The 23,788-nt window shown below is 40.0% G+C and overlaps 18 protein-coding genes across 18 annotated transcripts; 14 read left to right on the top strand and 4 right to left on the bottom strand.

Moving 5' to 3' along the window:
- Positions 1–18: 18 nt before the first annotated feature.
- NEHOM01_0581 (uncharacterized protein) lies at positions 19–597 on the top strand (the record flags this gene model as incomplete). Its single annotated transcript, XM_051489459.1, has 1 exon — positions 19–597. One exon carries the CDS (start codon positions 19–21, stop codon positions 595–597), a length of 579 nt encoding a protein of 192 aa, XP_051345419.1.
- Positions 598–611: 14 nt separating this feature from the next.
- Positions 612–932, top strand: NEHOM01_0580 (uncharacterized protein; the record flags this gene model as incomplete). Its single annotated transcript, XM_051489458.1, has 1 exon — positions 612–932. One exon carries the CDS (start codon positions 612–614, stop codon positions 930–932), a length of 321 nt encoding a protein of 106 aa, XP_051345418.1.
- Positions 933–1,413: 481 nt separating this feature from the next.
- On the top strand, positions 1,414–2,340 carry NEHOM01_0579 (uncharacterized protein; the record flags this gene model as incomplete). Its single annotated transcript, XM_051489457.1, has 1 exon — positions 1,414–2,340. The coding sequence occupies one exon, from the start codon at positions 1,414–1,416 to the stop codon at positions 2,338–2,340; it is 927 nt and encodes a 308-aa protein (XP_051345417.1).
- A 315-nt stretch (positions 2,341–2,655) lies between these two features.
- Positions 2,656–3,393, bottom strand: NEHOM01_0578 (14-3-3 protein epsilon; the record flags this gene model as incomplete). Its single annotated transcript, XM_051489456.1, has 1 exon — positions 2,656–3,393. One exon carries the CDS (start codon positions 3,391–3,393, stop codon positions 2,656–2,658), a length of 738 nt encoding a protein of 245 aa, XP_051345416.1.
- Positions 3,394–3,427: 34 nt separating this feature from the next.
- Positions 3,428–4,141, top strand: NEHOM01_0577 (uncharacterized protein; the record flags this gene model as incomplete). Its single annotated transcript, XM_051489455.1, has 1 exon — positions 3,428–4,141. The coding sequence occupies one exon, from the start codon at positions 3,428–3,430 to the stop codon at positions 4,139–4,141; it is 714 nt and encodes a 237-aa protein (XP_051345415.1).
- A 522-nt stretch (positions 4,142–4,663) lies between these two features.
- NEHOM01_0576 (uncharacterized protein) lies at positions 4,664–5,476 on the top strand (the record flags this gene model as incomplete). Its single annotated transcript, XM_051489454.1, has 1 exon — positions 4,664–5,476. One exon carries the CDS (start codon positions 4,664–4,666, stop codon positions 5,474–5,476), a length of 813 nt encoding a protein of 270 aa, XP_051345414.1.
- Positions 5,477–5,663: 187 nt separating this feature from the next.
- On the top strand, positions 5,664–7,112 carry NEHOM01_0575 (uncharacterized protein; the record flags this gene model as incomplete). Its single annotated transcript, XM_051489453.1, has 1 exon — positions 5,664–7,112. The coding sequence occupies one exon, from the start codon at positions 5,664–5,666 to the stop codon at positions 7,110–7,112; it is 1,449 nt and encodes a 482-aa protein (XP_051345413.1).
- A 309-nt stretch (positions 7,113–7,421) lies between these two features.
- On the top strand, positions 7,422–8,180 carry NEHOM01_0574 (uncharacterized protein; the record flags this gene model as incomplete). Its single annotated transcript, XM_051489452.1, has 1 exon — positions 7,422–8,180. One exon carries the CDS (start codon positions 7,422–7,424, stop codon positions 8,178–8,180), a length of 759 nt encoding a protein of 252 aa, XP_051345412.1.
- Positions 8,181–8,194: 14 nt separating this feature from the next.
- Positions 8,195–8,728, top strand: NEHOM01_0573 (uncharacterized protein; the record flags this gene model as incomplete). The annotated part of the gene is made up of 1 exon (XM_051489451.1): positions 8,195–8,728. The coding sequence occupies one exon, from the start codon at positions 8,195–8,197 to the stop codon at positions 8,726–8,728; it is 534 nt and encodes a 177-aa protein (XP_051345411.1).
- A 618-nt stretch (positions 8,729–9,346) lies between these two features.
- Positions 9,347–10,054, bottom strand: NEHOM01_0572 (20S proteasome subunit alpha 1; the record flags this gene model as incomplete). Its single annotated transcript, XM_051489450.1, has 1 exon — positions 9,347–10,054. One exon carries the CDS (start codon positions 10,052–10,054, stop codon positions 9,347–9,349), a length of 708 nt encoding a protein of 235 aa, XP_051345410.1.
- A 30-nt stretch (positions 10,055–10,084) lies between these two features.
- Positions 10,085–10,315, top strand: NEHOM01_0559 (DnaJ-like protein subfamily C member 19; the record flags this gene model as incomplete). The annotated part of the gene is made up of 1 exon (XM_051489437.1): positions 10,085–10,315. The coding sequence occupies one exon, from the start codon at positions 10,085–10,087 to the stop codon at positions 10,313–10,315; it is 231 nt and encodes a 76-aa protein (XP_051345397.1).
- Positions 10,316–11,047: 732 nt separating this feature from the next.
- NEHOM01_0571 (uncharacterized protein) lies at positions 11,048–12,379 on the top strand (the record flags this gene model as incomplete). Its single annotated transcript, XM_051489449.1, has 1 exon — positions 11,048–12,379. The coding sequence occupies one exon, from the start codon at positions 11,048–11,050 to the stop codon at positions 12,377–12,379; it is 1,332 nt and encodes a 443-aa protein (XP_051345409.1).
- An 878-nt stretch (positions 12,380–13,257) lies between these two features.
- Positions 13,258–15,030, bottom strand: NEHOM01_0570 (uncharacterized protein; the record flags this gene model as incomplete). Its single annotated transcript, XM_051489448.1, has 1 exon — positions 13,258–15,030. The coding sequence occupies one exon, from the start codon at positions 15,028–15,030 to the stop codon at positions 13,258–13,260; it is 1,773 nt and encodes a 590-aa protein (XP_051345408.1).
- Positions 15,031–15,911: 881 nt separating this feature from the next.
- Positions 15,912–17,612, top strand: NEHOM01_0569 (ATP:ADP antiporter, AAA family; the record flags this gene model as incomplete). Its single annotated transcript, XM_051489447.1, has 1 exon — positions 15,912–17,612. The coding sequence occupies one exon, from the start codon at positions 15,912–15,914 to the stop codon at positions 17,610–17,612; it is 1,701 nt and encodes a 566-aa protein (XP_051345407.1).
- Positions 17,613–18,236: 624 nt separating this feature from the next.
- Positions 18,237–19,373, top strand: NEHOM01_0568 (uncharacterized protein; the record flags this gene model as incomplete). Its single annotated transcript, XM_051489446.1, has 1 exon — positions 18,237–19,373. One exon carries the CDS (start codon positions 18,237–18,239, stop codon positions 19,371–19,373), a length of 1,137 nt encoding a protein of 378 aa, XP_051345406.1.
- Positions 19,374–19,927: 554 nt separating this feature from the next.
- Positions 19,928–21,898, bottom strand: NEHOM01_0567 (uncharacterized protein; the record flags this gene model as incomplete). The annotated part of the gene is made up of 1 exon (XM_051489445.1): positions 19,928–21,898. One exon carries the CDS (start codon positions 21,896–21,898, stop codon positions 19,928–19,930), a length of 1,971 nt encoding a protein of 656 aa, XP_051345405.1.
- Positions 21,899–22,253: 355 nt separating this feature from the next.
- On the top strand, positions 22,254–22,736 carry NEHOM01_0566 (uncharacterized protein; the record flags this gene model as incomplete). The annotated part of the gene is made up of 1 exon (XM_051489444.1): positions 22,254–22,736. The coding sequence occupies one exon, from the start codon at positions 22,254–22,256 to the stop codon at positions 22,734–22,736; it is 483 nt and encodes a 160-aa protein (XP_051345404.1).
- A 601-nt stretch (positions 22,737–23,337) lies between these two features.
- On the top strand, positions 23,338–23,788 carry NEHOM01_0565 (uncharacterized protein; the record flags this gene model as incomplete). Its single annotated transcript, XM_051489443.1, has 1 exon — positions 23,338–23,788. A coding segment is annotated over one exon (451 nt), but the record flags the coding sequence as incomplete, so codon positions are not given.

Raw genomic sequence — 23,788 nt, 5'->3', positions numbered from 1 at the left:
TTTTCGAGGGGACCCCAGATGCTTGCGTCGTACAAGAACGAACTCGCCCGAAAGACCCCTTGGCCTTGTATTGGGTCCGACTCTTTAGGAGTTAGCAGTTTTACAATCCTATTTGAAGTTCTAAAATTACTCGTAAACCGCACGGCAATCGGCTACACTCTTTTATATTTGCTAGACAAGCATGCTTATCCAGTTATAGGTTTTTATGTCGTTTCTCTCTATCTTTGGAGTATCTTTGTTATTTCCTTTTTAGGTAATACTAACCTAAAATGGACCGAAGCAACTATATTTTTGCTTTTTATCAGTTTAGTGACTATCTTTCATGGCCGCTATCGACAAAAAGACTTTTCCATTTGGAGAACCACTCGTGATCTTCTGCTGATTGGTGGCTTAGCTTCCCTTGTTTTTGGTTTCTTATGGAGATATGCCTTGGACTCTTCTAGCTTGTTTTTGGCCGAATCAGCCATTCTAGCCTGTATAGCCCTTCGTTGGCACAACTTCAGCAACTGGCGAGCAATCTGGACTGTTTTCACTACTACACTTCTTGCCTACCCCAGCTATCTACTTCTTCAAGCTATTCTAATTCGGTGTTGCTAGTCTAAATATTTCTTATGGTCCAAACCAACTCCATTCTAAGTCAACATAGCATCTTACAACTCTTTGATGAATTAAACATTGACAACCACGAAATACTCTCCCCAGACCAAGCTTCTCTTTTCTGGGCCAGTCTGCACATTCTCGGCTGGAACCTACACAGACCACTTTCACGCGCCAATTGCTACCAAAGCTACCAACAAGCCTTTGCCAACCACCAGCGCATTCTTCCCCTCCTATCCCAAGACAAATCAACCCTCCTGCACCGACTCTCCTCCCAACTCACTCCCGAAGAACTCCAAGACATCCTCCACCACCTCAACCAATCATCATCCTAAACTCAACTCATCTCAATACTAACTCAACTCAACCCACCCTAAACCCAACTTAACTTAACCCAATCTTATATAACACTAAACAACTAAATTCAATATACTAACTTAATACTTTATCTAATCTAATCTAATATCAACATGGACCCAAAGCAAGCACCACTTAACTGTTATCCAATTACTATCTAAATAACAACACCATATCTTATCTTAATTCAAGTAAATACTAACTAGAACTAGCTATTATTTTTTACCCCCTGCTGCGTTTGTTCACTCTGCGTTCATACTAAAGAGTTTCATGGCGTAGCGACAAATTTAAGTTTAATCTCTTCTATTTAGTGTATTGTTGATTGGTTAGTTATTTAGTGTGTTATTACTTGTTGTATTAGTGATTTTGTTAAGTGTTGTCATAACAAGTTTGATCGTGTTAGATTGGTGAGTTTGAGAATTATGGCTGGTATATTGCCTAGTTTCGTATTGTTTCGGCATGAAGTACATTCTGCTACTCGGATGGGCAGCTCTGGTGCTCGCTGATGAATGCACACAGGTACTCGATGCAATCGATGCTTATCGCAAAGATAAAGGCCTTTCTCACTTGAATAGATCCCGGCAACTAACTCTAACAGCTCGTGACCGAGTAGAGGCTATGCTAGCGGCAGGTGACCTTTTTAATTCCACTAGTGACGTTCAGAGCCTAGCTAAGAAGAATGGGTACTTAGCAGCTAGTTTGGGTGAAAACATTGGTATGAGTGATAATCAAAGGGGTAGTGGCTTAGATATTTTCCAAGAATGGGCCAATTCAGCCGTGCATAGAGCAAATCTTAATGACTCTTCTGATTATAATGAAATAGGAGCATATAAACTCAATGGTGAAAAGAACCTTTATGTTTCGGTTGTATTTGGCCGGGCGATAAAAGAGCCCAATTTAGCTTATTCTAGTCCATATTCTAGTCCTTATTCTAGTCTTTCTAATGGGGCAGTCAAGAACCCACAATTACTTATTAGTAGTACGCGCAGTCCAACCGCTAGTTCAGCTAATCCACCCCCTAAAGTAGTTGATATGCCCACTCCATTATCACCAGCCAATTATCCCAATAATCGACCAATCTCTGTCCCTCTACTAGCACCTACACCCGCACCCGCCCCTACACCGCCGCCTAAGCAACCAGCTACTCCTCCTACACCTCCTACACCTCCCAGAAATAACTCACCCACTCCACCAACACCAGCTATTATTCCCCCCATTATTCAACCTATGCCCTATGCCAATCCACCTCTAGCCCCCGCCCCAACACCGACTCAACCCATGCCATCCCAATCTACGGTTCTCGTTACGGTCCCTCCTAATCTTGATCAAGAACATTCCATTGTGAAACTCATTCTGGTCAGCGGCGCCCTCCACTCCCCCTCGTAATTCCCTAATCAACCATCCGCCCAAGACCAGTCCTCTATCCATCGACCGCTTAAATAAACACACACCATCTCAACCCCATCTAATTAAGTTACCACTTGATTGAGTTACTACATGGTTGAGTTAAGTTTTGATTGAATTGCAACTATCATAACACAATCTAATCTAATCTAATCTAAATTCAATCTAAACACCACACTAATATAAACTCAATACTAACTCAATACTAACTCAACTCAATACTAACTCAATCTAATCTAAACTCAACTCAACTCAATACTAACTCAATCTAATCTAATATAAACCTAACTCAATTTATTATGAAGAAACTTCCTCGCCATACTCAGTTGTCCATAGGGATAAGTTATCACGCAGTAACTGCATAATCAAAGTCGAATCCTTATAACTATCCTCAGTCAAACTATCCAACTCAGCAATAGCATCATCAAATGCCTTCTTCCCCATTTCAATCGCCCGATTGCGCTCATTCAAGATTTCAAAACAAAAGACCGAATAGTTAAGACAAAGACCCAATCTAGTAGGATTAGTACAAGGTAAATTCCCATTAGCAATATCAGTGGCTTTCTGATAAGCTTCATGGGCTGCACTAGATATCTCAGGCAAAGATTCAGCTGAAGCAATTTCAGCCTTATATCGCAAGTAATCCCCTTTCATCTTCAAGAAGAAGACATTAATATCCTCAGTTGAACCATCAATTAAGTAAGAGTCCAAAAGACTAAGTAAATCATCACAAGCTAAATTCAGTTCATCCTCTATCACCTTAATATACTCCTCTATTATCTCTAGATGTCTGGTATTTTGAGGTTCAGCCGTTCTTGTCTCCTGGAGAGTCTTACTGAGAATGCGCCAAGAAGTTCTTCTTACTCCCACCTGATTGCGATAAGCCACTGATAGCATATTCCTTTCCTCTATACTCATCTTCTCTTGGGCTTCGGCTGCTAATTTAACAGCTGCTTTCATACAGTCAACCATTTGTTCAAAACGTTCGGCTTTTTCACTTAACTTGGCTTTGTAGATGCACTCTTTGTATGACATGGTCTCTTAAAAATTAAAGAGATTTGTTTGGGCCATGCGTGATAGATTCAGAACTCTTAATGGACTTATGGGTTGTTTAGTATCTCTTTATGCCAACTCTGATTTGGGCCGACCTTTGCGATTGCGTAGTAAGAGTACTTTTGAATTTCTACAACGGTTTTGTCATTTAACACATCTTGGTTTAGGGTTGAGTTTAGTTACATTTGGGTTGGGATTGGTATTACGGTGTTTAAAACGAAATGGGAAGGAAGTTGGGGTGTGGGAATCTTTTTATCGGGATTTGTTGGCTATTACGGTAACGGTGGAATCTTTTATTCCTTTGATATTTTGGATACTTTGGTCGATTGATGCGGGTTCGGTGGTGACTCGTGATAATTATATTGGGGAAGATACGATTTCAATGTTCTTTAATTTGTGTATGCATGGTATTCCTTCGGTCTTCTTGTTGGTTGAGTTCTTTTTAGGGGAGTTTGTGCCGGCGCGGAGTCACTATCTGGAACTGGGTTGTTTCTTTTTGATCTATTTGGGTATTATGCAGGGTGTTTATTGGGCGACTGGGCGGTGGCCTTACCAGGTAGTAGGGTACTTTACAGGTTGGTGGCGAGTATTCTTCTTTGCCAACTGTTTAGTGACTTTGATTGGGATTTACTGGATGCTAACTAGAATGCATGCCAGAGTATGGCGGCCGGCTAGTAGGAAGTACCGACGACCGGCTAAACGGCCATCAAGTGGACGCAAGAATAAATAGATTGATTCGGGCTAGTTATAGCATAGTTTGGTTTGGTTTGGTATTGGGTTTAGTTGAGTTATGGTAGATTGTAATTTGCATAGAATTGGATTGGGTTAGGTTGGATTAGGGAAGATTATAATTTAGTAGTAGTACGTTCTAGAGTTAAGTTAAGTTGAGTTGAGTTAGTGTTTAGTTAAGTTGGTGCTAAGTTATGTTGAGTTGGATTGGTGCTAAGTTATGTTGAGTTGGTGTTTAGTTAAGTTAAGTTAACATTTAGTTGAGTTGAGTTGAGTTAGTATTGAGTTGGTCTTAACTTGTTGCTAGGTTGTATTTATGCTTGTATGTTGTAATTAAGCTGTAATTAAGCTGTAATTAAAGTGATTTGGGGAAGGATGGGGCTAATTGCTGGGATGGACTGTGTTTGTGCTGGGCTTAGAATAATGGTTGCTGGGAATGTTGCTGGTTGAGACGGTTTTGGATGGACTGGTGGGTGGTTTGGTGGTGGAAAGGAGAATCTTGAGTAGAAGGAGATAAAAGTAGATGGCCGGTTGTGGCAAAATATTTATGCGGGGTAAAGATAGGGTGGCTGGTCTATTGAGTGTAGAACGTAAAAGGATGGAAGATATGTTGATTTCGAGTGCTCTGGTGGTGGGAGTTATTTTGGGGGTTTATGGTAACTTGGAAGTTGATGATCGGTGCTGGTTGGGAGTGAGTTGGCTTGTACAGATGAAGAAGTTTTGGTATATCACCCACTTTTCGTTGTTATTGGCGACTATTGGTATGGGTTTTGGTGCTTGTTGTCGGTTGAGACGATTGGCTGGTTGGCCGGTTAGTTGCTGGATGGAAGAGTGGCATTTGTTGTTGGTGTCGGTGCTGCTGCCGGTTGAAGTGGTGGTGGCCGGCTTGTTTTGGCCGGTATGGTGGTACGATCCGCACTTGGTCTTTTCACGTCGAAGCTTGGTTGGGTGCCATGCTCCGGGTGTGCTCTATAATGTATGTACGCATGGATTACCTGTTTTGTTTCTAGGATTGGACTACTTGTTCTTGGAGGTAAGTAAGGAGAAGCGGTATCGGTGGGAATTGGCGGGGTATGCGGGATTGGTGGCTGTTTTGTGTGTTGGACATCGAGTGGTTTATGGGTATTGGCGGTACAGAATACTTAAGGTTTTGCCGGGTTGGGGTTTGCCTTTAGGTGGCTTAGTATTGGGTGGAGTGTTGCTGGGTGTGCATGAAGGATGTGCCAGAATAAGGAGTCGGTATTTTCGGTACTGGGTGAGACGGAGGGAGATAATGAAGGAGATTCTGCTTTGGAATGCTAACCCAATAGGATTAAGTAAAGAGTGTATGGGGTGACTTTCTACTTTGTTAATAGAGACAATGACAATACAGATGTAATTTATTGGTTTATATTTAAGTACTTGGTAGACTTTGGTTTTTGTTACAATAGATAAGAAATAAATTGTCTTGTTTTGATAAAGCGATGATCGTAGATCAGTTTTGAAGAGGGTATAAATATCTGCTTTAGAAAACAAAAATAGATATGAGGCCTTCTTTTGAATTAATAGGAGTTGTTTTGACCTGGCTACTGGGCTGGACTGGTAAAGTGAGTAAGGCGCAAGATATGCCAGATGCAACGCTGTTAAGTCACTGTCTCGTAGATGAGAGTGGATCACGGATTAGTTCTAGAATAATCGATTATTCTGCTAACCCAAGGTGTCAACAATACGGTACCGATGATCCGGGTGAAGATGCTTTTGGGTCTGACGTTGTGTTCAGCTGGAATACTGATTGGTCTGAAGTAAGGAATAGGGGCGGTTTTGGCTCGACAAAGAACCAGCAGGCCCTTGTAATGGTTGAACATTGCCGGGAAATTATCATACCAACTCTCCAACAGTGTGAAGTTGATCTTGAGATTGGTCTGCTAAGGGATAGAGACAATCAACTAAACTCAGAGCTTCAAATTCCTTTTGATCATATCCGAACGTTTTCTAACGACCTTAAAAAGCTAAATGGCACTGTCACAAATAACCAACTTAACACCTTATTCAAGGATGCACGTCCTAAGAATCTCGATGTGATAGACGATGTGGGCCAACGCCCTATCTCTATCCTTCTAGGGGTTATTAAGTTTAGCAGTGACCAATGCGACTTTAGGGATTTAACTAGTAATGATATCAAAAATGCCGTTAGCCAGTGGAAGGCGGTTATAAGCGAGTCCTCAGCCGCAACTATCAAAAACGTTTGTTTAGAGAGGCAGCTTAGACATTTCTTGTATCGTGTCCTAAGATCACAGTTGTATATTGCTAGCTTTATTAACATGCCTAATACCCCATTGGGTAAGTATGTCCAGTTTAAGCTTAGTACTGCCACAATGAGTGCTTTAACTCCCCTGTTAAATCTATGCGTGCTTAATGCTATCAAAGATATGCCGACAGAAAGGGCCGTCAACCATATATACCAAGCTATAAATAGTGCCAAGAATGTGACATGGTCGGACTGGACGCAGCACGTGGACCCAATAGATATGCGTCTTACCAACTTAAGCAATCATATAGACGAACCTAATAGCCATGCGGACTTTACAGTTTCAGAGGTTAAAGCCATATCTGCCGATCTGGATGCATTGTTAGACCATGTAAAGTATGTGTTAGATGGTGTAAAGGCATTCTATGCAAACATTGATGCTCTGACGATCAAATCTCAGACCTCCTCCAGCATTCACGAGTGTGTGGACTATGTCGTTGCCACAACAAACGCAGAGCAATGTACCGCCGAAATGACTATGAATGATATGACAATTACTAAGGGCAAGAATACAACGAAGGATCAGGATGATATGGAAATGACTGAGGATAATAACACCACACCAAGCCCATCATCTGCTTTCTCTCTCAGACCTTGGGGTGTGTTTAATCCTCTCCTGCTCTATGGAGCTATTAGCAGTTTATTCTGGGCCCATTTCACTCATCTGTTCGGGCCACAACCATAGTTCAACTTTACTTGCTTTCTCTAACACGGCCAGATTGGTTTAGTTTTAACAGGTTCAACTACCTACCAATCTACCATAAACCAGCCCAACTCAACCTAATATAACTAATAAATCTACTGCCGTAAACCCGTAAATCTTAGCCCAATATTGCCTAATTTCGAACTAATTTTGATCACTAAGCAAAAACAAAACAATCACTTCCTAAAAAGGAAATAAGTCACTTCCCAATTAGGAAAATAGAAAATCCCTGGCAGAAAGTTAAAGTTACGACCACAAATTAGCTATATATACCCCATCAAATATACCGATATGTCCAAAATTGCCAAGCAAATATATTCAAGTGCCACAAACAATAAAACACTAAGCGTAGCCAAGCCCCGATTGTTATATTACGGTATGACCGGCCTGTTTGTTGTTGTGGTTGCGCTTCTTTTTTACCAGAGTGTTACCTGGTCAATTTATGACCCCAGTGATAACGCTGATTTTGAAAAACCAACTCAATACATCTTTTATCACAACCGATACCTCCATGCCGCCCTATGTATCCTCTCTCTAGTCTATGGTGTTGATACTTCCGATCACCATAATGTCCCCTGGTTGTGTGCCCTACATGAGATTAAGTACTATCTTCTTTGGGCCACCTTGCCTATTACTCTAGTTATAGTTCCCTCTCTTATCTATACTTACATCCTTCAAAGCCACGGCAACTATTTCCACGGCCTAGCCCAACTAGTCAGCATTCCGTTTTGGTCCCAAAATGCCCTCCCAGGGCTCTTTATCGGCCACTTACTACTTGGTATTCCCCAACTCAAAAGACACCAACACTCCCTACCCGCCCCACCTATTGGTGAATACACAGCCCCAACTATACTAACTGCTTTATATTCTTTATTAGCTTACATCTCATTTGCTAAACCAGCCTTCACTCTATCTACATTCACCTCTCTTTTCACTACTCTCCCCAATTGGCGACTGATTGGCCTCTTTGTCTTCTATGAATTCTTGGTTCTTTCTGCCTGTAATGTACTCAGCTCAATCATGCTTCGTATTAGTGGAAAGTCCAACTGAGAAGAAATTTTACGATGATCGAGGAGAACAGTCCAACTACTGACCTGGTTCCTGCCTTCTATGCCCTCATGGAAGAGTCTGAAATTCGTAAAGACTCCTATAACCTCAAATCTGATGATATTGCCCAACTTCAAAAATATGCTGCTTTATTTGGAATCAAAATCAGTCAATGGTGCGATGGCCAAACTTTAATTGCAATTGCTCTCTCAGAACCAGACAGACTTTCTACTGCCCAAGAAACCGCAGCTCTTGATATTCTCTGTTCTATTGCTAAAACTCCTAATGGTCTTCCCAGCAGTTCCTTAAGCACCTGTCCTATCGCCCAAGAACTCTTAGCTAATAACTGGATTGTTCTCAAGAACAACCACTATCTTCTTTCTAAGCGAACCAAAATCGAAAAGGCTACTGTTCTAACTGCCAAAACTGAAGTGGATACTTGTTCATTCTGCACCTTCCTAAATAATGAAGGAAACCTTCCCCATCCCGAATGTGCCAAATTCATCAATACCCAAACCCACTCAGCATCCACACCAACCCAACCGCAATAATAAACCAGATCATTTAACATCCACTTACGTACTTACTGCTTAGTCAATATATGCTATCTTACTCACCCCAACTCAATACCACCCCAATACCACCCAACCCAATACCAATACCACCCCAACCTAACTCAACTCAATAGTAAACTCTTTATTCATTTGTTTGTTACATTCCATTTACTAATTGATGCCTCTGCACCAATCGCTCCATATCTTGCTTACAACTACTCATAAACAGATTGTACTCACCACTAGTTATACGTGGTGTTTTAACCCCTAGTGCAACTGCCCGACCAACAATCCCTCCACCTATCAAACCTCCTACCAAGAACAAACAAACTAGCTTATGCGGCACCAAGTACCAGACATACCCCAGCAGCAAACAACAAATAAACAATAAGCCCAATCTACGCCAAGACAAACTCCTAGTTTGCTTCATTTCATTTGTTTGGAAAAGAAGAGGTTTATTAGCTGGCCAATTAAGACCCATTTGAGTTAGTATTACTCCAAGTCCTTTTTAATTAGTCTCAGTACAACTATCTCACTATCTCATAAGTACAACCACTATCTCACCACGTCATAATCCCAATCGAACCTTCACAAACTCAACTCAATCCTATCTTACTACTCCTTTTCCGCAATCAAAACCAATAAAGAATCAATCTTATCCGTCTCCATACGCTCCAGTTTCTTATCTTTAGCCAATAAAGCCAACTCAACATTAGTAGCTAAATAGTCCGCACCAAGTGCTTTAGAAAGAGCATCTAGGGCCTGCTCAAGAATTTCATCATTAGTACTCTCTGGCTTGTATATCTTTTCCAGCTGCTTTTGCATGGCTGACCCGCCCTCACCAAAGGCCATACCCTTACATGGCAGTAAAGTCCCAGAACAGTCCGTATAGTATATCAGAGGTTGACCCTTTTCATACCCCACTACGGCTAAAGCAACACCAGGCAGTCGCATATGACTCTCTTGCGTCTTGCGCTGCCACCGATCGGCCATACGACGACAAACTAGATCTGGAGTGGGATCGCGGCCTAAATCATAAGCAAAATCAACTGCATCCTTTTTTAGACGCATTACTGTCTCTTGTACATCCATTTGGTATCCAGTAGTAATAGCTACAAGTCCAGGTAGAATTTCAACGAAACTTGATAGATAATTAGCATCCATAAGCTTCTCAGGTACTCTTTTAGCAGCTGCCATAGCTATTCCTTCTTTGCCATATAGTACTACACAAGACATTCCCTTTTTAGATGCTTCAAGAGCATACTCAACTTGTAATAAAGTCCCTTCTTCAGTAAATGCACTGCTAACACGCTCTTCGCTCATTGTAAATTAAAAACAGAGCAGAGAAAAGGAATGTTGGCTAGTCTCTTGCGCTATCTGGGTTGTCAACAAGGCTTTCTAGAAGTTATGACTTCTAAAGAGGCTGCTGCTATTCTAGGTGTTAGCTTAAGCAGTGGCATTGATGAAATCACTCGTAATTATCGGGATTTATTAATGCGTAATCATCCAGATAGAGGTGGTAGTCGTGAGATTGCGCAAAAGATAAATGAGGCCCGAGAGTTGTTGCTGCAACGATTGGAGTAGAATTAAATTAGATTTAGTATTGTGTTGGGTTTGTGTTTGGGTTTGATTTGAGTTGAGTTGGGTTGAATTAACTGGAGATAATAGTTGTGAGATGTCTAATTTGAAAGTCGCAGAATGAGAAATAAAGATGCCTAATTAGATGGGTCTTTGTAATTACTATAATTGTGTGAGTATTTGAGTTGGGTTGGGTTGGGTTGGGTTGAGTTGAGTTGAGTTGGTTATTGGGTTATTGGAAAGGAGTACAACTAATTATATTCAAGCATAGATTGATTTTGAAGTGACTGGGATATAGTTTATTCAACTTTAGTTGCTTGAGTTAGTATTTTGTTGAGTTGGGTTTCAATAACTTATACTGTAACTGTTGTACGTTATCTTGAGATAGTTTGCCAACTCAGAGTATAAATACTAGTCTGAAGTTGGGATTTCTAATTCGAGATTTTAATCTTACTCGTTGCGATCAGTGCTAGGCCGATAAGTATTGCCGAACTTTGGCCTAGTAGAGAACTCACTTTACTCACTTTAAAGTGGAGGCCGGCAAGGACACTAGAATTAAGCTAGGTTTATTTATATTTGATGAGTTTCGTTAGAGATAAGGACGGGCTTCTACTACATTGTATTGTATTAAGTTGGTATTAAGTTGATATTAAGTTGATATTACTCCATCTGAATATAATGCTCAGATATCACTTTTGGCACGGTTAAGGGTATATATTTTAAGATAAAAAGAGAGATATGAAATTGTCTTTTGAGTTTCTGGGAATTACTCTTGCTTGGTTGTTGAGTTGGGCAGGAAAAGCTGCTATTGCTGAAGATATACTACATTCAAAGTCGCTGGATAATTGCATTATGAAAAACGATAGTGCAGTGATTGATTTTGCTGCAGTTGAATATGACACTAACCCACAATGTCCACAATCAAAGGCCATTGGTAACCTTCTTTTTGATAGAGGCCCGGGAACAACAGTAGAGAATTGGGCGAAAGGATGGGCCGATATGTTTTGGCAAGCTTCACCAGACTTTTATAACAACCCTATGTCTGCTGCGATACTAAGTCACTGCCGCCCGATCTCGAGTCCTAAGTACAACTCTTGCCCCTTTGACCTTGAAAAGGATACCTTAATAACGGCGACAGAAGAAGCAATACACCGCTTTGTCGCAATTCTACCTATAGCTAGAAGATATATTAAGGCGCTTCAAACCTTTTCAGATTCCATCACAAATGAAGAAGTAGCTGCACTATATGCCACGGCAACTAATGGTCTGCTTGATAAAAGGGGTGACCTAACCGGTATCTACTTCTTTTGTGATATAATGCGGAGTGTAGCTATGTTTTACACAACTTGGGAACCCGCGGGAGGTTTAACTAAAAGTGGCATCAAAAGCGCCGTTGAAATTGGAAAAAGGATTATAGACAATCCTGATCCGACTGAAGAGACTTTCTGTGCAGAAAGACAGTTTAGGCACTTCTTGTATCGTATTTTAAGGTCCCAGCTGAAGATCCTTTCCTTCTTAAACCTTCCTAAGACGCCCCTAGGAAAGTACTACAAGTTTGAGGTCAACAATCACTGGAAGGGTAAACTGGAAGCACTGGTGAATCTAAACATTCCTAATATCGTAAAAAGCATGCCAGTTGATGCAGCCGTAAACAAGATATACAATACTTTCAATGATGCTTACGTTCTGGATTGGCAATGGGATTGGCGTTCTAAAGTAGGCCTCTTGGTGCAACGATCATATATGTTCAGTGAGGCTGGCATGGGACCCAAAGGTGCTCCATCTATACCTCTCAGTGAGGTTAAGGATTGGGTTAAGGATTTAGATATAACAACAGAACAAATCGAATATATATTGCATGTCTTGGGTACATTAAAACACAAACTCACAAATCCTTCAGCTGTATCAGCCAATAGTTCTACTAGCATTCACGAGTGTGTTGAGTATCTAGGCCGAGCTTCGTCATCTACAGGACCCTCAGAACTAAGATCTAACGAACTTATCTCTTTCCATGGTTTGCATAATCTGCTCTGGGATAGTTTTATGATGACTCCAGATAAGCTATCCTAAATGTCCAGCAAAGTTATCGTATTCTTTATTCGCGATCATAATTCTCCCTTATCAACCTAAGAGGATGGTTTTGGCGAGGGGCGGGAGCCTTATAGCAGGATTCGAGGCGTCTTGTTGCGTGAATAAAGATAAGGCCAATTCATTGGGTTAGTATTTGATAGCATTAATGTTAGTTTGTGCCAGGCCCATAGGAAACATGTCCTTTTCGACCAATAGTACTCTACCAGAGCATAGCCAGGCTGAACGTTCTTCGGGAGTATTCCAGTATGACATTGAGTTGAGTTGGTGTTAGTATTGAGTTGGTTTGAGTTGGTATTTGTGGCACGAATTGCTAACCCAATAACGCCTTCACTCTTGAAACGGCTGATGAGAATTAAAGATATGCTGACTTGTGTTTATCTCCATTTAAACCCAATACGATGCCGCTGTCATAGTTCAAGGAGCTATGGTTGTAAACAAAGAATGACGTACTTTGGACCCCGTACTAATAAAGCACCTCTTTATTACTTTTTATCCCATCTATCTTGGAATGCCCAATTTCGGATATCCTATTATGTTGAATTGAATTAGTGGGTTAATATTAGGATAAAATGAAAGTAGAAGAGTACTTTTTCTGAAATTGTTGGGGAGTTAATTGTTTTAATAATTTGGTAGGTGGTTAAATTGAAGTTTATAGTTGAAAATAGATAAGAGTTAGTATATAAAATCACAAATATATTGTGTTGTGTTGGTTTAGGATAGGGTGGGATTGGTTTAAGTATTGGTTTAAGTATTGGGATAGTATGTTAATAAAAGAACACGTCCGTTGAAACATTGTTGTTAAAGTTGTTTATTCATGCATGATATGGCCATAGAAGAAGAGTTGATTGGTATTGGCCTTAAGTGGATCCTAAGATTTTGAAGGCTTCTTGCTGGGCATCTGAGAGCCACGTGTAGAGATCGTGCATGTCATTTTTGTCTATTTCAATGGGGGAATGGGAAGTTAGAAGATCAACTGCCTGCCAGAATAAAGAATGAAGCGAATCTTGATTGTACTCAGCTGGAATACTATCAATCGTTATAAGAACGGAGGGAGACGAATTAATAGTGGGCGACTCGGTAACTTTACGGAAGATATACTGAGCAGGCTTAATCAGTACATTCTGAGCCGAAGAAATAGGCGAGTCCTTAAGCGTACGACTGACTATTTGTTGGTTAATAGCCGAACTAAGCAAAGCATCTCGATACTTAAGTAAAGAAACTGCCTGGGCACATTGATCTTTTTGAACCAGACCTAGTAAAGCATTATTAGCATTAGCAATTAACTGACTTCTTGTATGGGTATAAGACTGTTCTAAATGAAGATTATCTTTCTGTAATAAGATGTGAACATCACTCCAAAGATAAGAAATTGTTTCTAACTGAACATGTTGTGGATCAAGCCCAACAAAAAGTTCAGCCACCTTATCACACATCAAGAAGTACCTCATTAACACACAAAGAACCAAATTCGGTTCAAAAGAAGAGTAATTCTTACGCAGCGCATAAAGCAAAACCAAAGCCAATAACAAGTCTTCTTCAGTTCGCCTCGCCACTAAAGATCCAACCAAAAACAAAACGTCATCAACCGACTCTAAAAACCGGCTCAATACATCCATCTCCCAGGGAATTGGCACCTGTTCCGACAGAACCCGAATCTTCCAATGCACAACCAAATCTGCTTTAGCCAAGACCATCTCTTGCTCAGCCACCGACATTCGTCTCCAAACAGGCAAACTCAACTCAACCGTGGCCGAAGTACGAGCAAAATCCAAAAGACTTTCCGGACTAGGCCGAGTCTCCATCAAGTACCGCCGCCGATTAACCGACTTCTCCACTGCAACCACCTCAAAACAATCTTCCCACCGATTTTCCATTCCCTGCTTCCGCTGCTCAATCAACCAAGCATAAATCAGCCAATCATCCAAATAACTCAGCAACTTATACCCGGCCAACCAACAAGAGTCCGGGCCTTCCACCACATCTACCCAAACCGAAATATCTTCACCACCCACCAATAAATCCCGTAAAAGCAAGTAGAAGGGAAAGTCACGAGCACATTTACCCAAATACTTCTTAATCACTTCCATACCAAGACCCAACCGATAAAGCAACCGCAACAAAGAGGCATTAATCACAGCTTTATCCAACAACCAACCCAGTAAACTCGGCATCTTCTCATCCCCAGCCAAAATAACCGCCAAAACCGCAAACGAACTCGAAGTCGAAATAAGATGAGCACCATACCGTTGAGCCAGTTTATAATCCTTTTCTAAGACGGCCACTTCAAACTTCTCTTCCTCACTCGCATTATCCATAAACCCTTTCATATCCCCAATTCGATCCAAACACCGCAAAGCCGTACGCATCATTATTTGTTCCAAACCCGTCTCTTGCAAAACCGACCGAAACTTCACCAGATCTTTTCCCGACAAGAACTCCCGAGTCTCTTCAATCTTACCATCCGCCGCCAGTGCATATGCTTTCATAGCTTGCAACCGCGTATAAGCCGAAAGATCTCCCTGCATCTCAGACTGACCCAAAAAGGAGTCCAAAGTGGCATAAAGAGATCTCCGATGCGGTCCCGCAATAAAACAGCCTAACTTTTCCACAATCTCCGCTCGTTCTTGCATCTTTTTTTTAGTCCAGCATATCTCTCCATTACTACATTCCATCCATTTCCCAGCCTCTCTTAATAAATTGATCATCAACTAATCTCAGATCTAGATAATTTTAACAACAATTAACATTATATTAAGTTAGGTTTAAATTGGGTTTGGATTGGGTTAAGTTTAGATTGAGTTGGGTTGGGTTTAGATTGAGTTAAGTATAGTATAGTATGGCATTGAGTTTGAGTTAAGTTTAGATTGACAGTATCAAGCTACTATTAAGTTACTATATATGACAGTATCAAGTTACTACCAAGTTACTATATGGCATTATTAAGCTACTATTATGACAGTATCAAGATGACATTAAGTTGAGTTACATTATACAACACTTTACTTACGCAAGACATAACCACTACAGAACATAACTCAACTACTACATAACATAACATAACTACTACATAACTCAACTACTACATAACTCAATCAATTTATTCATCCACATAGTACATAACTCAACTCAATACCAAACTAAACTTAACCAATCAACTACTACTCCTATCACCCCTAACTCAACTCAACTCAACTCCTACCCCTATCACCCCTAACTTACTACTAACTCTACCCAATACCAACACTACTAACTCACTACCAACTCAATACCAACTCAGTACTATTTCAAAACATAACATTACTACCCAATTTATTATCTCTAAACACCACCCCACCCCACCCCAACTCATCACAACCTCTTCCACCCAACACAACTCTTCCCCACCCAACTCCACCCCATACCAACTCAATACCAACCCCTCCTAACCCAACTCTAACCCCTAAATGTCAACGGCCAGTCAAACTAATTCTAATCAACTATAAATATTTATGTAAAATTTTATTGTAACCCCATGCAGACAGGACTTACGAGTGATTACAGAAGTCGCTCACTTCCTACCGAAGAAGCACATGAAGAAGCAACTGAATCTTGTTCTGGATTCTTCCGAGTCCTTCGCGTTGAATACGCTAAGTTTTTTACAATGGCAACTCTTTACTTTCTTATTGTTTTAGCCTACTCTATCTTAAGAGATACTAAAGATGTAGTAGTTATTGGCCGAATGTTACCCGCTTCTATTCAGTACCTTAAATCTTTTGTAGTTATGGGTGCTACTATGACTTTTGCTGTTTTCTTCCAGTACTTACTGGCTAAAGGCGTATCATTAGAAAGAATGATGTTTTCGTTTAATATTGGCTTTGGAGTATTCTTTGTGGTTTATGCTTTCTTATTATTACCTAATATGGAAAGAATTGAACCGTATAAGTATTGGATTAACGATATCTTTGCTGATAAGAAGATGTACGTTAATGGTTTAGAGTTTTTACAAGGTTTATTACTTACAGTTAATTTCTGGACAGGGACTCTTCTTTATACTGCAGCTGAACTTTGGGGTAACATTATGACTTCAGTTATGTTCTTTGCGGTAGCTAATGAAGTTTGTCCTTTAAGACAAGCCTTGCGTTTTTATCCTTTATTCATTATTGGGGCTAATTTAGGTCTAGTTAGTTCAGGATCTTTAATGGTAGGTACTTCTTTTATTCTTGATTGGTATGCTGATTGGACTTTTGTTATTATTAGTGCCCTACTTAGTTTTGTAGCCGTTATTTGTGCTGTTAATGTTATGCTTTATCGGCACTTAGTTAAGAATATTATACCTTATCCTATCTATATTGTCTTTGAGAGTAGTCAGAAGAGGGCTTCTAAGAAGGAGAAGGTTGGATTTTTAGATGGGTTTAAGATTATGTTTAAGACTCCGATTGTTTTCCATTTATCTATGACCGTATTGGGTTATGGTATCTGTACTAACTTAACTGAAGGTGCTTATAAGTCGGCTTTGAAGATGGCAGCAGCTAAAGATAAGGGATCGGGTGAAATGACGGCTATTATGAGGACACAAGGATTACAACAGATCAATATAGGTGGAGCTGTTATTTTAGTTCTTTTATCTCCTTTGAAGACGTTTATTCAAAAGCACGGTTGGTTATCTTTGGGCTTATTGACTCCTGTTTTGACTTTAGTAGCTGGTTTAGCTTTCCTTCTCTTTGTCTGGGCTAATGTTTCGGTTAGTTTGACCAAGACGGAGGCGCAAGCTAATTTCTTGTTACAAATTGGTCGTAGTATCTTTACGGGGATAAGTTGGCAGGCTTTTATTGAAGGTGAGAAATGGGTTGGATTCTTTGCGGTTAATACGATTAAGATCTTGAAGTATGCGGCTTTTGATGTGGGTAAGGAAGCGATTGGAGTGAAGATTCCTAAGCAGTATCGGGCGCGGTTCAAGGGCGTATATGATGGAGTGTTTGGGAAGTTAGGGAAGTCATTTGCTAGTGGCTTACAGATTGGACTATCGGCCTTTGTCAATTCGGTTGATATCAGAACGGCCGCTTTGGCTTTGATTATCGGGTTGACTTCAATGGCCAGTGCCTGGACGTACTCGACTATTTACCTGGGCCGGAAGTACGATGAGGCCGTGCGTGAGGATCGGGACATTCAAATTGGCGAAGTACCGAGTAAGGCCGAGAAGGCGGCTAAGGCCGGCGAAGTCCTCGGCCAATGAGCCACATAAACCTCAATAAAGAGACAAGACTAAACATGCATAGCAATTGGCCTCATTTACATCACGATAAGTTTAGATAAGATTAGATTAAGTTAATTTCAAAACAACACAACACAACACAACACTAATTTTTATCTTATCTTATCTCACCCTATCATATCATAATCTTATCTTATCTCAAATCAATTCAAGTCAATTTAATAAAAACAAAAGTAAATCTTATCATAACTAGTCAGTATATGAAATGGTAAACTTATCTCAACTTAACTTATCATAACTTTATCTAATCTCAACTTATCATAACTTAACTCAACTTAATCTTAATATTATCTCAACTTATCATATCATAACACAACTTAATCATATCTTAATACAACCCAACATATCTCAACATATCAGAACACAACTCAATATCAATCTAATCACAACATAACTCAATATAAATCTTATCATAGCACAACCCAAACACAACACAACTTAACCCAATCTAATCTTATCTTATCATAACACAACATAACATAACACAACCCAACATATCACAATACCAACCCAATCTTATCTCAACTCAACTCAACCCAATCTTATCGTATCTTAATCTAGTTCTTTTTTTAGCCGTAGTTAGCTATGCAGCCTATAAAGAAGATTAAGATGGTTTTGGATAAAGAAGAGATGGAAGATCCTTTGGCTTGTGCCTTGACTGTTCCGGAAATGATTGAGGCGGCCGCGGGACAGGAAATTGAATCGAAGTATCTTCCTATTTTGGAAACTCTTATCTTATGTATGCAAACAAAGGAATGTGTTAAGTTATGGATGTACGGTCCTAAACGTATCTCTCAACATATCTTGGCAGTAGTAGCAGGTGAATCGGCTTTGAATGTGGAAGTATTTAGACGGCGATTACAGTACGACCCGAACTCTCTTTACGTCTTTGATTTGAATGAGACTGGGCAGGTAGCAGTTCGATCGATGTTGTATAAGATACTGGAGAATACTAATCCAGTGGCTATTCGTGGGTGTAAGTTTGCTTTTCTGATTCCGACTTTGACCGATATTGCTAAGTTGGATAAGCGGATTATTAGTCGGATGGATGGAGTTAAGGTCTATGTGCAGGAGTTTGCGGAGGAGGACTACTTAAAGGTCTTTAGTCGGGTGATTGAACGAATGAAAGGTCGGTATTTAGAGGAGAAGGAGAATAGAGGGAGGATTAATAAGCCGCGGCGGATTGGTGAGGTGATTAATGTTATTCAAGATGTAGTTGATTTTAGTGGGAATGCTTCGGTAGTGTGTGATTTGCCTCCTTTAGTGGTGGAGGAAGAATCGGGGTTTGAGTTTGATTTTGCTACTATTGATCGGGAGTTAGTAGATATGATTAGGCAGGCATATTTAGTAGATAATACGTTTGATGGGATGGTTATTAAGTTTTACAAACTGATCTATCGGGTGGAAGATCCTCAGCCCTACTCTATACTTAATCCTATTCATTTGGTGATTGCTCTTACTTCTACGGCTAAACGAACGACTTTGAGTTGTGTTTATGAGGAGTTTGTGCGACGTACGGCTGGAATTCCTTACTTTCGACAGGCTAGTCAGGATATTGTGCATCGGCGGATGATTGATTTATTGGATCTTGGGATTGTTTCACGTGGGTATTTCCAGCAAAATACAGCTGATCTGGAAAGTGCTGTTCATAGTCGCTCAGAAGTTTATCTTAAAGTTATGCTTGAACGGGTCAAAAGACATTGGAAGGATATTCCTGGGTAGTTTAAACACTTAATCTGATTAAAGTAATAACAGTTGTAGTCTTTGAATAGATCTTCTTCTTTTGAGTTAGGATTTGGGTTAGTGTTAGTATTGGGATTAGTATTAGGATTGGGTTGGGTTGATATTGGGTCTGGTGCTTTGAACCTATAAATACTAGAGTAGTAGTAAGAAAGATTGCTACTGTGGCATAAAGATAGCTGTGTCTTAAAGAGAAACGTAGTAGATACCAATAAATCTTGTTGTAATACTACCTTAGTTTAATTCCAACTTAATATCAACTCAATATCAACTTAATACCATATCAACACCATACCAACTCAATACCATGACAAACTAACGGTTTTTAGTTGGTTGGTTTTGGTCAAACAGTTATTGGTTTGTTGTGCACGGTGCTGGTTAGTAAGACTGGTGATGGTTTGATTGGTTGGAAGTAATTGGATCGTTTGAAGATCGGTGAGTATCGTATTATGCCTTGGATTATGAGTAAAAGATAGTTTATTGGACTTATTCCAATGGTCATGTGCTTATATACTAGTTCGTGATTTTGATCTAAATCATGAGGGGGTTGTTGGAGTAACTTGAGCTGAATCTTGGTGTGCTTGTACATTAGACTGTGCTGGCATTGGATTTGCTTGGGCACTGTGTGCTGGTCTTAAATCGAGTGTATGCTTATCGTTGAGATGAACTTTAATTAGCCTAATGCCTAGGCCTTTGTTATCCTCTAATAGCCTGGCAAGTTGGGTTGTGTTGATTTTTGGTACATCGATGATGTTGATGGTTTGAAAGTAAGTGGGCCGAAGCAGATCATCAATCAGCATATAAATCAGTTCATTAGAGATGCCAACAAAATCTAAGGTTCCGAATTTAGTCATCTTTAGTTGAGGCAGTGGCCTGGCTAATAGTCTATCAGCCCTGGAATTAGCAGTGGCGGATTTACTAGAATGGGTTGGGCAGGATGATGGAGGTTTGCTGTTTAACAATGCTGTGCTTGTGAGTGATTGGCCGCTTGGGGCTGGCTCTGTTGTACCGCTAATCACTGCCTGCTCAACTTGGATGAAGGCACACAAGTCTAGGAGGGCGTTTAAGATGTCACAGTAGGCACTAATCATCTCGATGTGGTTTAATTGAAGCATCTCACCACCAACGATCTCAATATTAGTATATTTCGCTTTGGGGATTTTATCGAAATGTGTGTAATAATGGGCTAACCTACGCATAATCAATGGATCTTGGGTCATAGCCATAAAATTTACCCGGTGAGCTATACTATTTCTAGCTGATGAGTTGGGAGCTTTGGCCGAGTTAGGCAGCTTAAAAAGCTCGAGAACCATGATGTTCGTCCAATCTTGATAAGTAAATACAACTTTACTAGCATTGTCAGTTACGCCTAGACAAGTTATAAATTCGGATAAGTCGGCTTCTCTGTTTGGTCGCTCACAATAATACTTTGGTAGTTGAACTACTACCGGGCACCGGATCTGCCAAGGACTATTGGATTGTTTAAGAGACTTTAACTGATCCTTTATGCAATCCTCACACTCCCACTTATCTAGCCCCAAGATAGTTAACCTCTCTAAACCAACAATCTTCTGACCGGCTTTGATGAGATCAAAAATCAGCTTAAAGTCAACTCGGAGTGTAACTCTCAATAAGTTCAATGGTGCATCTTTAGGAGCAACAGCTCCAATCGTTCCCCAGCCAATATCATCCACAAATACTGACAGGCTGGGGTGTGCCAGGGTTGCTTGTGCCAAATGCTTTAAGTTTGTTTGAATATTGCCAGTCACTTGACTATTCGTAATAGAAAAGATACAGTCCGCCTTACTAGACCAAGGCAGTAGATGAATCCAATCAATACCATGGATTGCCTCACAGTCTTTAAAATCCAACCCAAGAAGAACACGTTTATCCACCACTGCATGACATACAGCGACAATAAACGGCATACTACAATTTTGAATCTCTATGTTAATATCAGGAAGATCGGCCAACTTGTTGTGATCATCACCAGCAGATATCCTCTTGTGGTTCTCACGAATAATACGCATAAGCTTCTTATAAATCGGAGTCGGCTTCGTGCCCTCATGCAGATCGGCGCTAAATCCACTTAGAGTCAAAAGCCAACAAGCAGGAGAGTCCAACGCCTGCATTACCATCTTTCGCAAGTAAGTTCTATCCTTTTGGCTAGCTCGGCTAGTCAACTTGTTTTCTATCATAATATGCTGGTGAGTCTGCTTTTTAATCGCCTCGATAGCTAACTTATGCTGAACACTAGCAGTATTATCCGTTACAATCAGTTGAAGCACGTGCTTCTTCTCCTTAGCTTCAGAACTACCCCGGGCTAATAACCAAAAACAGCCCAAACAGATAAGCAACTTCCACTTACCCCAAATTTCTCGAGAACCACTACGTTCATATCTAGAACAATTCACCACAACCTTTTTACTTTGATTTAACTGCTGTTTCCTACTAAACTCAACCACCATACTATCTTGCCTATATAAACATAACTGGTATTTATACATAACAAACCCCTACCCCTAATCCTTTATTATTGGTATGATCATAATCTACCTATCACCATCTATCCAGTACTCCAACTTATATTTAATTCGTGCATAACACATTTAACCCAGTATCTATCTTACCACCCAAGTCACCACCAACTCCAATCCTATCTAATTTTGATTTCTGATTTACCGCTATTTTAATCCAATCCTAACCCAATCCAAACCCAATCCTACCTAGCAATACAATACTATCACATCATCATCTAAAATTTAATGATCAAAGAGGACTTACTTTCTGGCAGAATCTATCTAATAACAACCCAATACAACTCAATTCAATACTAACCCAATCGCTATCAGCAAATTTTTAATGGAATCTAATGGGCCAAGTAAACAAACATTAGCTCACTTTCTGGATAACAAGAACTTTCCAACTGCCAAAAGAAGTCTTCGCAAAAGAAGAGTTATAAGTGCTCCTATTGAGAAAAGAGAAGAAGATCTTATTATTGTGAATGGTGAAGTAGTGGTTAATGATGGGGCTGAAAGAGAGATCTTAGAAGAAGACCGTGTAACTTCATTCTCTTATGGCAAGGCTTATACTAAACGAGGTAAATGGAGTAAAGAAGAAACTCTACTCTTTTATCAGGCCTTATCTTTATGTGGTACTGATTTTACCCTTTTAGGAAAGATCTTTACTGATAAGGAAAGAAGACAACTCAAGAACAAGTTCTCAAAGGAAGAGAAAGAGTCACCCGAGAAGATAACCTTTGCCCTAGCTAATTCTAAGCCCTTCACCAAAGAAGAGTTAGTGAAGTTAACTGATGAATATAGTGCCATTAGAAATAAGTTATAATTAGATTGAGTTGAGTTGAGTTGAGTTGAGTTAAGTTGAGTTAAATTAGATAGGATAAAGATCTGGGTGTTGAAGAGGGTAGTTGCAGTGAATGCAGTAAGTATTGAATAAAACAAACATAAGTATGATATTGAGTTGGTTTAGTTAAAGATTGGGTTGGTATTGGGTTAGGATATTGCTGTGTTTGGGGGGTTGACAGTATCTGGTTTAGTTAAAGATTGGGTTGGTTATTTGCTATTTACCATTCAGTTGACAGGTTAAGTCTTTGTGGTGGCCAGTTAGGACGAATGGTGTGGCTGGTTTTGCTATTCAGTTAGTGGTTGTGCTTATGATAGTTTGATTTAGTTGGTTTTTGATTGGGTTATACGAACATAATTACAACTTATGTTTTTGATAGAGAGTTTCTATCTCATTTAAAGATGGCGTGCCAAGAGTACAAGTGTACAAAAAGTAATATTGGGTTAGTAGTATGATGGTATAACCAAGTTGAAATTGTGCCAAAATGTTAGAGTAAATGCCAACTCAATACTAATCCGAATAAAGCAATCACAGGTAAGGACTGTAAGATTTATATATCTAGTTTTTTGGGATTAGATTGGAAATGTTAAAACTAAGACTAACTATGAAAGAGATTGCACACCTAATTCAGTACCTAAAAGGCAACCATAATAAGCCTTCAGATATATCTGCTCTTCAATGGAGTCAATTGCAAGAGAAAGCATGCACTTTTTTGACCCACAATAGCAAGTTATACTACGTAGGTTGTGAAGAGGACACAAAACCACTAGAAGTAATTGGCTGCGATGATAGTGCGAGGCTAGAAAGTATCTTCCAAATTGTGCATAGCAAGGACGGTCATGTAGGGCCGGGAATGCTCTATCAAAAGCTTCAGTGTAATTATGTGGGGTTCAGTCGCAAAGCCGTTCAAGAGATAGCTGACGAATGTCCCATATGCACAACAGACAAGCAGATGCCGCCTGCTGATTGTAAGTATTCAATGAAGCATTTATTGATTGAATTTATTGATATGCGCCAATACGCAGACGTAAATG

This window comes from Nematocida homosporus (genome assembly GCF_024244095.1).
Source record: "Nematocida homosporus strain JUm1504 chromosome Unknown 4463, whole genome shotgun sequence".
Classification (NCBI taxonomy): domain Eukaryota; kingdom Fungi; phylum Microsporidia; genus Nematocida; species Nematocida homosporus.
The sequence above is the reverse complement of the archived record's forward strand: the minus strand, read 5'-3'. Positions and strand labels throughout refer to the sequence as shown.